Genomic DNA, 13,707 nt, shown 5'->3' on the forward strand with positions numbered 1-13,707 from the left:
CTCAAAAGAACAAACATACATACTTTTTATATAATAAAAAAAAAAGTATTTGTGTGCATATATATATACACACACATATACGGCAAGCTGAAGGGGAAAAAATCCCAAATTCCTAAATAGAAATTATCCAGTGAATGTAAGAGGTGTGTGAGTCAGACAACCTGTACAGCGCATGCGTGAAATTACGCTAACATTCCAAACCGGAAGGCGTGTCACTAAACTCCAAGTGATTCACCCCTTTAAACATATACGATCTTCGCTGCAACTCTTCTGACAGCTAGCAAGCAACTCCTCTACGCTCTAAACAAGTAAGTTGACAGCTATTTTATCAACGCCTGTTTGTCATCCCAGTGTCACGTTTACATGCAGTGAGAAGAGAGACCTTGTTTTCCTTCTTCTTTCTCGTCATTTTCCTCCGGAGCCGGGCGGGGTGTTGCTGAGTGAGGTCGCTCGCTCCTCCAAATAGTGGTCCAACTGTTTTGCACTTCGAGCTGGTTAGCGTTAGCCAAACTTAGCTTTAGCTCGCAGACTGCCACACATAGGTACTTCCTGTTTAGTATGCGTTCACCTGTCCTGGCAGCTATCTCCTTGTCTACAGGTCTGCTTGTGACTAACCCATGCTATTGTTGCCATTATGTTTTAATGAAATGGCTGTGGTGACTGTACGGATAAATTAGCTTGTCGCTAGCTAATTTCGCCTTGCCTGTCTGTGCGTGTTGTTTGTAACGTTATTAGCTAGCTGCTGTGAGATGAGTCTGTCCGTTTAACAAGTACCTTGCATCATCATTTAACCTTCTAAATGTCCGTTAAACAGCTGAAAGAGAACAGCTGCCATACAAAGCTGATGCTGTGAGAGACTACTGTGATGTGCTGATCCAGGCCTGCAGACACCAATGAGAGCAGCAATAACTGCAGCAATTAGTGAGAAAATCTAACCCAACAGAATATTCCATTGAGTTTGGGACCACAAAGTCATTATCTACAAACTCTGACAACTGTCTCCTCAGCTGGAAAAAGGAGCATCAACATCTGAATAACTGAAGCAGTCAGGTGACTCTTTTTTTTAACTGAACCATTTACACAGTATTAGTGTCTAATACAGAAAGGGCCCATATAGCTTTTGTTTGGCATATTTCACCCAATTGAGTTTTATTTGACTGGAGGTCTTAGAGGTGTGTAGTAGACAATGTAGCCATACATCAGTAACATCAATGCAGCTGCTGTCACGGTGTCACAGCATTTGTTCCACTGTCTATTTGTTACTGTTTAACTAAAGGAGAGACTTTTGTACAACATCAGGGTCTGGCTGGTACGTTGGCTTTCTCTTTAAGCATTTTTTTCAAGCAACTATCCATTAATTGAGGTTTGGACTTGGTTTTAAAATGCTCAAGCTGCTCCTGTAGATATTGGCAATATTTTAAAAGTAAAGTAGCTGATGTAGAGCTGCAACGAATAATCAATTAATCAAACTATTTTGATAATCGATTTATCATTTAAAGGTGCTCTAAGCGATGTTGGGTGACGGCACTTCTTGTTGACGTTCAAAGTATTTTCAAACAAAACGAGGCTAGCTCGCCCCTCCCTCCTCCTCATCCCGTCCCCTCCCCCTCCCTTCCGTGCTTCCGCGCACTAAACCCCCAACCTCCACCCCCAAATCCTTCTTGTCTGTTATTGGCTGGAACGCTGGAAGACTGTTTATGTTTCGTGTTTTTTTTGCAGTGTCTTCAGAGGACAGGCAGCTAGCGGATAGTAAGGAGATGTTTGCTGTATGTGACAAAAAATGTTGTAGCCTAAAAAACGAGTGACATCGCTTAGAGCACCTTTTAAGTCATTTTTCAAGCAAAAACAATTAGTGTTTTTAGCCCCTCAAATATGAAGATATTCTATTTTTTTTGTGTTTTATAATATATGTTATACTTTGTGCTTTGGACTATTGGACTGGACATTTGAAGACATCTAGACAGCTACTAGTCTGATGTAGACCAGGCTTTCGTATTGACACTAAACCAAAGTGGTCTTCTGTTAAGGTGTTTCTTTGTCATGAAGGAGCTACTTTATAAAGAAGTATCATTACACAGCCTGCCAGTGAACTAACCAGTATATCAGGAATTAATTGTCTTACATTACGCATTGATTCATATATCAGATTTACTGAAATGCATAGTCTACCATTGTCTTGTATGCAGTATTGTGCTGCTGCTGTGTTGTACATTGTGTAATACAGGTTGTCACAACAGTGTACTTCATGTCGAACAGTGTACTTCATACATGGATGTAGTCAGACTTTTCTACCATAAACAGATCAACAGATGAGACCATGTATTTGACTATGAAAATAACTCGCATGGCTTTAGCATTAGACCTAACGGGAAGTGATTCAATGTCAGTTGTAAGTGTCACAAGCAAGCAGTTTGTTATGTGCGCCAACAAATGGCAGAGCAGGTTTCAGTCTTAGTTACAATGGAGGCTGAACTGTTTGTGTGGAGAGTCACCTGGCTCCATCTTGTTCACATGTTAGGAGGACTGACTAAGGTTACTTGTAACAAGATGTGTGATGGATGCTTTTGCACAGAAGGGTTTCCAGTAACATAAATGTGAACAGGGAAATGAACAGCCAAACCTGACAGTGCTAATGTCACACCCTAATCCCAGTATGGAGTTACGCAGGCTGACACCCTTGTAACAGATTGCCAGTATAAGCTTGTAACAGATTGCCAGATTTTGTCCCGGGTGACCGAACAGACAAGACCTATTATACTTTTCAATGTCAGTGTTTCCCACACATAGACTAATGTGTGGCGGTGCGCCGCACTATCAACACCGGCCGCCGCACATTGCGTTTCGTTATTCTTTTTTTTTTATATAAACGCTATTTAAAACACGTTCAGCTGCATTTCCTTTCCCTGCTCTCCTCCGTCTCTCTGTCACTTGCGTTTCGCACACACACACACACACACACACACACACACACACACACACACACCGTGCACACAGTGTCTGTCTCCATAAAGGAGAGAAGACGGCTGGCAAAATTCACAAGTTCACGAAAGGTTGGTATCTATCTCGTGAACACCTTTACACAATCACACATTAAAAAGTGCTATAAAAATATTTTATATTCTGAATACAATGTTGTCAGTGTGTTAATGTTGGAGTCCCGACCCGACTCTTAGCAAACAAGCGATTGTGCCTGCTTTAGAAAAGTTAACTAGTCGCAAGTTTGCGGTAAAATGCAGTTGGGTTGTCGAGGTCAAAACACTATCTTGCAGCTGTAAATCAAATAAACGTATTATAAATAATGTTATGTCATTATGTTATGTCATTTTTTTACTCTTAACCTGAATATTTGCTGCTTCAATCCAGATGAGTATTGAACAGTATTTTCCACGACTGAAAAAGGCACGCGCCACAAATTGCTTTCTAATCTGTGAGAAACACTGAATGTAATACTGTGTTGAAAAGTTAGTAAAATCAGCCCCACCCTAAGAATGTTATTATCCTTTATAGCCATTTAACAGGTTTGCCATGCTGCAATGACCGGTCTGTTCAGTGTGATTATGCTTTTGTGGCAGGAAAGATGCAGTCAGCAGGTTGGGCAGTCAGCTGTGTTCCTCACAGGAAGGTCAGCAGAGTCAAAGCAGATAGTTAGATTGAGGCACAGTCAGACATGTAGCCATCATTATCTTCAACCAAAAGAGACGTAAAGCCAAATGTATTGGCTATCACCAACTGGAGAGACAGTCAAAGGGAAAAGTTTGCCATAACCCTCATGTGAAGTGTCAAAAGTTTTTTGTTTTTTTTCTAATAATGCATCTTGTACACAGGGTTATACTGTATATACAAATTGAATGTGTGATTTTGTGTTTCAGTCAAAGTTCCTAGTGTCTATGCCCAAAAAGTTTATTGCGCTCTGTAGTGGAAGTTTTTCTCGTTAGCAGCAGGAATGCGTATCAAAAACACCAGATGAAACAAATAAGGACGATTTGAGGATTAAACCAAAGTTTGGTCTTTGAGTATTTATTTACATTTGCAAATGCAGGAAGCACACGGTTCACAAAAGGCACGCAGCGCTGGTGTGAAAGGTCTCTTCAACGAATAAGAAAAAGCACACCGTATACATGCGTCTCCAGTGAGATAGAAAGACATGCCCCCCTTTCTAAACATGACTCAACATTTCTTACAATCAAACATAGTCAGACATTCAGGAGCCACCTCACTTCTTCCCCTCTGTACCACTTTCTACCCCAAGGTTTAGACATCCCGTTTATCTCAACTATGTCAGAAGTCTCAACTATTCAGGGAGAAATAACAGATAGTTTAGGGTGACCTTGTAGTCCCTATCGGTTCAGCGTACACATTACGTTCCCAGACTTTGTGACTCTTACTTTCAACATGTGAGAATAAGAAAAAACTCACTTTCAGCATTGTGAGACAAAGTAAAACATAAATTAGACAAGAATATAATTTTGCCATTACAGCTCACTCTCATGACATTAATTTATAATATTCATGTGTGTCTGTTTCTGCAACAAAACAACATCCAACAGCAGGGCAAGTCGACACGTCGACATGTGCACACACACACACACACACACACACACACACACACACACACACACACTTAAGTAAGTAATGTATCTGGTTAGCCCAGTGCCTGTGGATGTGTTTCAGCCTGTCACTTCACCACTGGCCACTCACAGTTTCCATACAGCCAGTGGTTGGGTAGCAAGGCTGCCAACTGGGAACGTACTTGAGGAACTGGCTGGTAATGACTGGGTGCAAACTTGCTGCTGTGTTTACTGTTTGAGTTACAGCCAAAGAGGAAGTGACTGTACTGCCACACACGGGCAGAAAGAGTAAGGTTAGAAACAGTGCGATCTGGGTAATTACAGTTGTAGGTATATAATAACCAGAATTGACCACCGGGCAACAGATCGAAGCCAGTAAAACCTGTACAATTCCTTGAAAGATTGTGAATCTGAGGGAAAAAAAAAAAAAACAAGGCCTTGAAGTTTTTTTTTTTTTTAAATGGACATGGGTTATTGAAAGTGCTTACATAGATATATTTTGTGTAAGAATAGTTATTCAGATTTTTTTTTTTTAAACTTAACCTTAGTAAATAGGCTATATATTGTTTTCCTGCACTGTGTTAGAAAGGGCAAGAGACCACATAGTCTGCCATCACTGTAACACAGCACAATTGACACACACATTCAAGCCTCTTTTTTATTGTCTGTGAGCTTCTGTAAAGCCTGATAGTTCACATAACTATTATTGTGAGTTGTTGCAGTAATTAATCTTGATCTGTGTCTCAAACTATGCTGTGTTGGGTCTTTGAATTTGAGCGAATTGGGCCCTGAAAGTCCTTGAATTTGATGTTTAAGAAGGTGTGGGAACACTCTATTGTGTTGACATAATTTAAAAGACTTTGTCTGTTTGTTTGTTTCTTATTTACTTTTGCTGGTAGAAATATTAGCACATTGCAGCTGTAGTTTACCTTTTTATTTTACAAAATCGGGTGTGGGTGTGGGTGTAGTTGTGTGGGGGTGTGTATGGGTGGTTCTGTACTTGCACAGTCACCATTAAGTAATCATGGTTAATAGCCTATTCAGTGTGTTTACCACATGCTTCAGATCAAGTCTGACTTTAGAAGAAGAGACGTGATCCAAAAGAGCCAATGCATACTTTGGCTCTAAATGACATGATTTCCCAGCATGCCCTGCTACTATCTTCATTTCTTATTTGAGTTCCTTACATTGCTGCTTCTTTCATAAGTGAATCAGTGGGAATGTTTTTGCTTTTTTGCTTCACGCTGTGCTCTGTGTAATTGAATAAGTGTGATTAGAGCACATGACCATGTGCACATTCGTGTATAATTTGCCAGGGTTAAGTGTTTGTGAATGCCTTTTGTATGCATGTAATCATGTCACTGTGTGTGAATGAATGCCCCCTTCATGCTCTTGTTCTCGACTAGGCCTATGTCTTTGCTTGTGTTAGTGTGTGCATGTGAATGTGTGCATGCTCTTCCTCCACGGCATCATCATAAATGCTGCGTCACTCAAAATACTAATTGATTAATTGCTTGGCCTATAAAATGTCTAAAAGTGACATCAAATATCTTGTTTTGTTCAACCAATAGTCCCAAACCAAAGACGCAGCAAATCCTCACAATTTAGAAGCTGGAACCAATTACATTGTGGACATGTTTTATTTATCTATGCTTAGGCTACTTACTTGCTAAAAGCCAGGTTTCAACCAGTTTGTTTGTGGTGTAGTCTAGCTCATGAGCCAGCAGGATGTTGTTGCAGGATGTTACATGTAGAGGCAGTGGGCTGATACACATGTGCGGACTTTGTCAGTGCTTTTCTTTTGGTGCTGTGCTAGCAAACGTACACACAGAGTCCACAAGAGAAGCAGAAAAAAGAGTAAATACAAATCAATTAACACTAGCCCAATAGTTACTTACAATGTTGTGTTAGCAATGCATTAGCCTCAGACAGCTAGTAGTAAACTGACTGAAATATAAATTCTGCTTAATCACAAATCAACAATCACAAAACAATTATAATATCTGCGTTTATACAGAAATGTAGCTGTCAGCTTTGGCCAGTCAGACACTTTGACAGGCAACTGGCAAATGCCAGAGTGATCTGAAGGACTCTAATCACACCCTAGGCACTGAAAACTATTTTAGGAATTGCGGAACAGCAGATTTGCGGTTAGGTTTACAAATTGTGCTCACTTTTGGGCTGGTATCATTAACTCCAAGGGAGTTGTTTGGCATGTCTTTGCAGTGTCTAGGTACTGAATAGGTGTGTTTTGGTTTGGCACTGCACATGGTACCTTAACTGCAATCTATTCTATTAAACCTAGTTTTAGGTTATTATTAGTTAAATAGCTCTTAGACAGATGCGCCCACTTTGTGTATAGAAAGCACTGTCAATCACTTAGCTCTTATCTCTATCTTATAATTCTATAATTGAGTAAGTTTTACAAATGTGTCCAAAGCACATAGTTTTTTTTTTTTTTTTCATTATGGTGCCTAAAATGTTGACTGGAATACCAGAAAACATCTCCTGTCTTCCTACAGAGCTGGGAGGACAGGAGAGGGAAAGGGGAGAGCTTTAACCCTGGTCTCTCCAGCTGACCCTGAGTAAACCAGCCAGCCATGGATGACCGCTCTTCACTTGGAAAAGTCAGCAGCTCTACCGAGTCCGTGGCCACCGTCACCAGTGAGGAGTTTGTTCTGGTCCAGTCCAGTGCTGCAGGGTCACCACAAGGCTCTGAGGGCAAGCCAAGACTCAAGGTCAGAACCACACATGGACAGACTTTTACACCTGACTTGAATGGTGCAATATGAAATATTCCTTCCCCCATAGGCAAGGCAAGGCAGCTTTATTTGTATAGCACATTTCAGCAACAGGGCAATTCAAAGTGCTTTAGATGAAAACAGAATAAAAAATTTAAAACAGATAAAATACAAGAATAAAAGTTACAGTGCAGTATAAGAAATGAAACATTGAAGAGCACTTAAAACAGTTAAATATATAAAAGCAGATAAAATAGGAATTTCTCTTTATATGCTTATATAGATTGTCATACAGTGTCAACAATGCAAATTCAGTATAACAAATGAACAGTTATTTAAAGAAAGGCAACATCAAATAGATAGGTCTTCAGCCTTGATTTAAAAGAACTGAGAGTTGCGGCAGACCTGCAGTTTTCTGGGAGTTTGTTCCAGATATGTGGAGCATAAAAACTAAACGCTGCTTCCCCCCGTTTAGTTCTGACTCTGGGGACAACAATCAGACCTGTCCCAGACGACCTGAGAGGTCTGGGTGGTTCATAGTGTACTAGCAGATCAGAAATGTATTTTGGCCCTAAACCGTTTAGTGATTTATAAACCAACAAAAGTATTTTGAAATCAATTCTTTGAGGCACTGGAAGCCAGTGTAGAGACTTCAGTACTGGCGTGATGTGATCCACTTTCTTGGTCTTAGTGAGGACTCGAGCAGCAGCGTTCTGAATCAGCTGTAGCTGTCTGATTGATTTTTTTAGGGAGACCTGTAAAGACTCCGTTACAGTAGTCAAGTCTACTGAAAATAAAAGCATGGACAAGTTTTTCCAAGTCCTGCTGAGACATAAGTCCTTTAACCCTTGATATATTTTTAAGGTGGTAATAGGCTGACTTTGTAATTGTCTTAATGTGGCTGTTAAAATTCAGGTCTGAGTCCATGACTACACCAAGATTTCTGGCTTTGTCTGTTGTTGTTAACATTATCGTTTGAAGCTGAGTGCTGACTTTTAATCGTTCCTCTTTTGCTCCAAAAACAACCACCTCAGTTTTTTCTTCATTTAATTTAAGAAAGTACTGGCACATCCAGTCGTTAATTTGTTCAATGCACTTGCAACTAGTCAGTTGTTGTATTGGACTATAGTCCCCTGGCGATAAGGTTATATAAAGTTGTGTGTCATCCGCATAACTATGGTAACTTATTTTGTTGTTTTCCATAATTCGAGCCAGGGGAAGCATGTAGATGTTAAACAGGAGAGGCCCCAGAACTGAGCCTTGGGGAACTCCGCACGTCATATTTGTATGCTCAGATGTATAATTCCCTATAGACACAAACTAGTCCCTATTCTTTAAATAAGACTCAAACCACTTTAGTACTGAGCCAGACACCTGATTTGAATGGTGCAATATGTAATATTCCTTCCCCCATAGCACTAACAAGAAGCCACTTGAAGGATGCTGGTCAGATTTGCAGTGGCAAAAGGTCAAACTATAAGCTAAAACTAATAATTCTCCCCCCCCCATCACCCTCCTCCTAGATTTAGTAATCTACCTTTCTTCTTTCTTCACATCGGTCTCTGGCTACCACTAGAGCTGGGGTGGCTGATTAGATCACCCAATGATGCGTTTGTACCTGCATTTCATGTAGTTTTGTTGTTATTACAACCCAAGAAAGCATGTGACAGCAAATATAAGCAAGGTAATCAACAAGCTTTTGCCAAAGCGCTGTCTCAGTCCGGGAAGCTCCAATCTGTCTTCATCTATATTAATGTGTCCTTATCCTCACCCTGGTTTATCTCTCCTTGTTTCTCCTTCACTCTAATCCCCAATTTTTTCTCTTCTACCCTCGCCCTCAGATGTCTTGGAATGGGAGTGAGCAGCTGGAGAAAGCTATGGAGGAGTTGTTGGATGATGATGATGAGGTGAAGGTGGAGAAGAGCAATGTGGAAAAGATGGAGAAGCACAAGGACCCAGAGAGCCGAGTCCTGGAGCCCCGACCTGCAGGTATAGGTCCAATCTTACAGTCATTGTGTCTACTTACAGGCATTTACAATCTGCCAGTCCGCTGTTCTTCCATTCACCAGACATGCATCAAAACTGAAATATCAACTATATTGTTCTTTGTGCATAAATGTTCCTCCTTTTTTCAGCAAGATATTCCTGTCAAAAGGCAGCTGATTGAATTGTGAGTCTTACTGTTAGGCACTGAACATACTGCAGCTGAACATTTCCCAAATTCTACTGCTAATTTAACTAGTTAAATCAGAACATACATACCAGTGTCACTGACAGTATGCATATGTGAACTGTTAAACTTTTGTGAACTTTATATATCGTTATAACATTTAGGACAATGAATCTTGACAAATGGAACACTTGATGGATCAGTTCAGGCAAAACTAAAGACTCGGGCCATAATGGTAAAAAGGTTGCAAACAAAAATGCAGTGTTTTTTTTCACGATTTTCTGCACACCGTTGTCACTTCAAGTTATTTTGGGGTATGTGCTTCAGAGAAGTATATAAGAAATATATAAGCCTTTTTCACCGAAAGTTAAGAGAGTGGAAATAACAATGTGCTAAGCATTCTTGGATTTAAAACTGAGCTGTGTGTCTGAAAAATTTTGTTGAGTGAATGGCATTGACGTACCAAAATATAGTTTTGCCCTATCAGATTAGCAAGGCTTGGTATCTGAACTCTGACATTGGCTTGACTGTTCTGTATATCAGCAAGGACAGGTTGGCGTGACAGCTGAACAAAAAGTGCAAAAACAACATACTAACAGTGGTTGACATTATACTGCTGCACTGTTTTTTTTTTTTTTCAGCAGCAGGTGCAAGGCATTAGCACTAACAGCGTTACAACATACAGGTTCCAATCCATCTGGGAAACTTGCATTATGAGCATCCTTATGTTTTAGTTTTATGTCCATCCATCTTCAGTCCTGGTACTGGTTTTGAAGCCTAAAATATCTAGTTCCACCAAACATCAAATGATGAAGCACTCCTGTATGTATTTTTGGATAGTCTTCCGGTGAAGCTCACACTTTCACTTTCAGGTGAAATGAAACAGCACTTGATAACAGAGGAAGAAAGCACATGTTCTCCAGACCTACAGTGGATTTAGCAATGTTGTTAACAATGATGTTTGTAGCACAACAAACTGCAAAAAATCAAGGTGTGTCAAAACCTTTTCCTAGTACTATTTCAATATTTTACTTTTTTATTATAACGTACTGTATGTGGTCTAAAAACTTAGTTTAATACTATTCATATGTGCCTGCAGTCAGTCGTTACCACCTTTTCCTGTATGGACTAACTTTGTTAAAAATGTAAAATAAGTTCAAATAGAATACATTTCTTAGACTTCCATTAGGACACTGTTTTGTGCTTTACTACTGTTGAGTGAACTAGGAGGAAATGGTTAGCAGTGTGTAGAATATTAGCCAGTCAGCAGTGGAAGTCCAGTTGCTGCTCTCATTGTTCTGCTTCCTGTTTGCAAAGTGTGAAAGTACCAGGTCAAAGTTAATTTCAGAGAAGACCCCAAAACTTCCTGTGTAGTTCTCGCTCCCCTTCTGCTTATCTTTACTTCTTCTCAGTTGTGTTTTTTGCAGTTTTGTCATGTTTGTTTCTCGCGCCTCTTAAATGCACTGGTCTGTTACAGAGATGTCAGACCACAGGATGTGAAAAAAAAAAATGCTCATGATTTGACGGCATGCCAGACTCATGGGATATGTTGTTGTTGAAAGTTGATAATGCCATTTTTATATTATCTTGGTTAAGATTTTCCTGGACAGTAGAGGAGCAGAAAACCCAAAAGGGCAGAAAACCCAAAAGATGCGTTTAACAATATCTCAATCTTTCTGTCTGTCTACAGAAACATGTCCAGCACCATCCAGCCCTATCGTACTGGAGGAGGACAGTGTCCAGTTCAACAAGCTGTCCTACCTTGGCTGCACCTGGGTCAAAGCCCCTCGCAACGAGGCAGAGGCACAGAGGGCCATGGCCACCCTGCGTGCTGAAAGCGCCATCCCCATTCCCATCACCCTGCATGTCCCCTGTAGACCAGATGGCTCCGTAAGGTCAGCCACACACTTAGACAGACTAACTGTGTATATTGAGACCTTGGTCAATTTAAAATGGGCTATGATAAAAGGAAAGTAGATAAGTTTGTTAAGATTGGTAATTAAACATATGTAAACTACAGATTGGCAGTAACGAAACTACACTGCAGGGAGTCTGGTAACACAATATTCTTGCATTGATGGACTTGTTGTAAAACTTTTGGACATAGGTCATGTAATCAGTATGGTCATCACAGAAACCAGTGAACCAGTGATAACGGTGTTAGAGGCACATTAAAAAAGGTGAACATGTCTACAAAGACTCTGAGCCAGACCACTACATCAATTAGTAAAGCAGAACTTTATAACCATTTGTGTAATCCAAGTGTGCAAGATTTTGTTTGCAAATTTTGACCTACTCGTCCCTCTCCTTCGCACCTGTCTTATGAAATAGATGTGCATGGTATTTTTCTGTTTCTGAAAGCAGAACTTTACCACACCACACATCACAGGTCTCTGTACTGTATATACAACCTAGAAGATCAACCAAAAACAGATTATCATGAATTATGTGCCCATTAAAGGTACCCATCACCTCTGAAGCCTCTTACAGAAGAAGGGAAGTTATAGAGTGGATATTACATGGGTTAAGAGAAACTTTTCAGCCATCCTGAGTCATAAGGGAAAAAAGGGAACTTGAAATGTTAAGAGGAAATGAGACATGGCTTTGCTTGCCCATGCTAAACATTTTGACATTTCCACTCTGCAAGAAAAGAGTGACATGTATGCCTTACCTTTTGATTGAATGGAAGCTTGGTTTAATATAAAGTGAAATGCCATTTATTGCGTTAGACTATTACCGTGCAGAACTTATTTTCAACCCAAAGTAGTATGAACTATCTGATACCAATTTTGCTTGATACCACACAACATCTTAAATGTTTTAAAATGTTACATATTTGCTCTGGGATCTCAGGTCACAGGTCTATAGACAAAAGGTAATCTAGACAATTGATAAAACTTGCTAAAATTGTTTATTGAAAAAGAGAATTTATTTACAAATTGAAATTTACTATCTCTTTATTCTGCTGTTAACGCAGATTAGATTAGATTGGGCTAAAGCATAATTTTCACATGTAAAATAAAATAACTTTCCCCAGGATTGTGGACCAGGCCTCGGGTACAGAGATCGCCTCATTTCCCATCTACAAGGTTTTGTTCTGTGCTCGTGGACAGGAGGGTTCGGTGGAAAGTGACTGTTTCTCCTTCACTGAGAGTTACCGGAGCTCTGAGGACTTCCAGATTCACGTCTTCTCCTGCCACATCAAAGAGGCCGTGAGAAACACACACACACACACACACACACACACACACACACACACACACACACACATACACACATACACAGATACATAGATACATACATACGTACATGTTACAGCTTACTAATGCCGCGTTCTATTTACCTCGGAACTCGGATTTTCCGAGGTCAAAGTCGGAAACGCCCCCTGACCTCAGATTTCCGAGCTCGGAACTCGGACAACCTCGCAGTACCCCGAGTTCAAAATCCAACATGGCTGCCCCCTGTATCAACATCTGTGAAAGCTGCAGTAACATAAAGTTATAAGCACTTCTGTCTTATTTGTGTCTCACTAAATCAGTCATTCACACAGGCATGTTCAACTTATATCTGTGGACATGTTGTTAGGCTGTTTGCATGCACAAAAAATGGCGTAATGCGTTGTTATCAACTGGTATTGCTAACAATAGCTAACCGGGCTAGAGCTAATGAAAACAATGAAAATCCGACTTTTAAATGGAACGCATTCAACTCGGGTATGACGTCATTCCCAGCTCCAGCTTCCGAGTTCCGAGGTAAATAGAACGCGGCACAACTGCAGCTCAACATGGTTTTCACTATTTCACTATTTTAAAGGGGAGTCATGACTGACTCATGGATTTTGTCAACATGTTAATCCAGGCTCTGTGAACCCCACTATGTTAAGTGACATAAGGTGTAAGACTTTGTATTGCGCAGTTATAGTAAAAATTGAAGATATTAAGAGAACTGTTTTGAACAGGAAATGGAATTATTAAAAATAGTTTGGTCTGGGTAAGATTTGGAGTAGCTACTGTAATTAAACGTTTTGCATTCCAAAGATACCATAACATCAGTATCTGGTTTACTTTTTGAAATGTTACATGTCATGGTAAGTAAGCGAAGTTGCTGCAGATATAATTTAAAGCCATAATGATATACCAGGAGAGTGGTGTGTACAAGATCATCCACCCACTAACAGTAATGAATACAGTACACTTCCATAATCAGTGTGTACTTCTCTACAGTAAAT

The 13,707-nt window shown here is 40.1% G+C and overlaps 1 protein-coding gene across 2 annotated transcripts in view; it reads left to right on the top strand.

The window, feature by feature from the left end:
• The first annotated feature begins 182 nt into the window (after positions 1–182).
• rabgap1l (RAB GTPase activating protein 1-like) overlaps positions 183–13,707 on the top strand; it is a 120,209-nt gene continuing 106,684 nt past the window's right edge. For both annotated transcript variants that reach the window (XM_031303914.2, XM_031303915.2), the window contains exons 1-5: positions 183–308; positions 7,091–7,306; positions 9,151–9,298; positions 11,170–11,374; positions 12,517–12,691. In XM_031303914.2, the coding sequence (XP_031159774.1) occupies positions 7,169–7,306; positions 9,151–9,298; positions 11,170–11,374; positions 12,517–12,691 (666 nt within the window). In that variant the 5' untranslated portion in view covers positions 183–308; positions 7,091–7,168. The remainder of the gene's footprint in view (positions 309–7,090; positions 7,307–9,150; positions 9,299–11,169; positions 11,375–12,516; positions 12,692–13,707) is intronic.

Source organism: Sander lucioperca, chromosome 11 (assembly GCF_008315115.2).
Source record: "Sander lucioperca isolate FBNREF2018 chromosome 11, SLUC_FBN_1.2, whole genome shotgun sequence".
In the NCBI taxonomy this organism is placed as follows: domain Eukaryota; kingdom Metazoa; phylum Chordata; class Actinopteri; order Perciformes; family Percidae; genus Sander; species Sander lucioperca.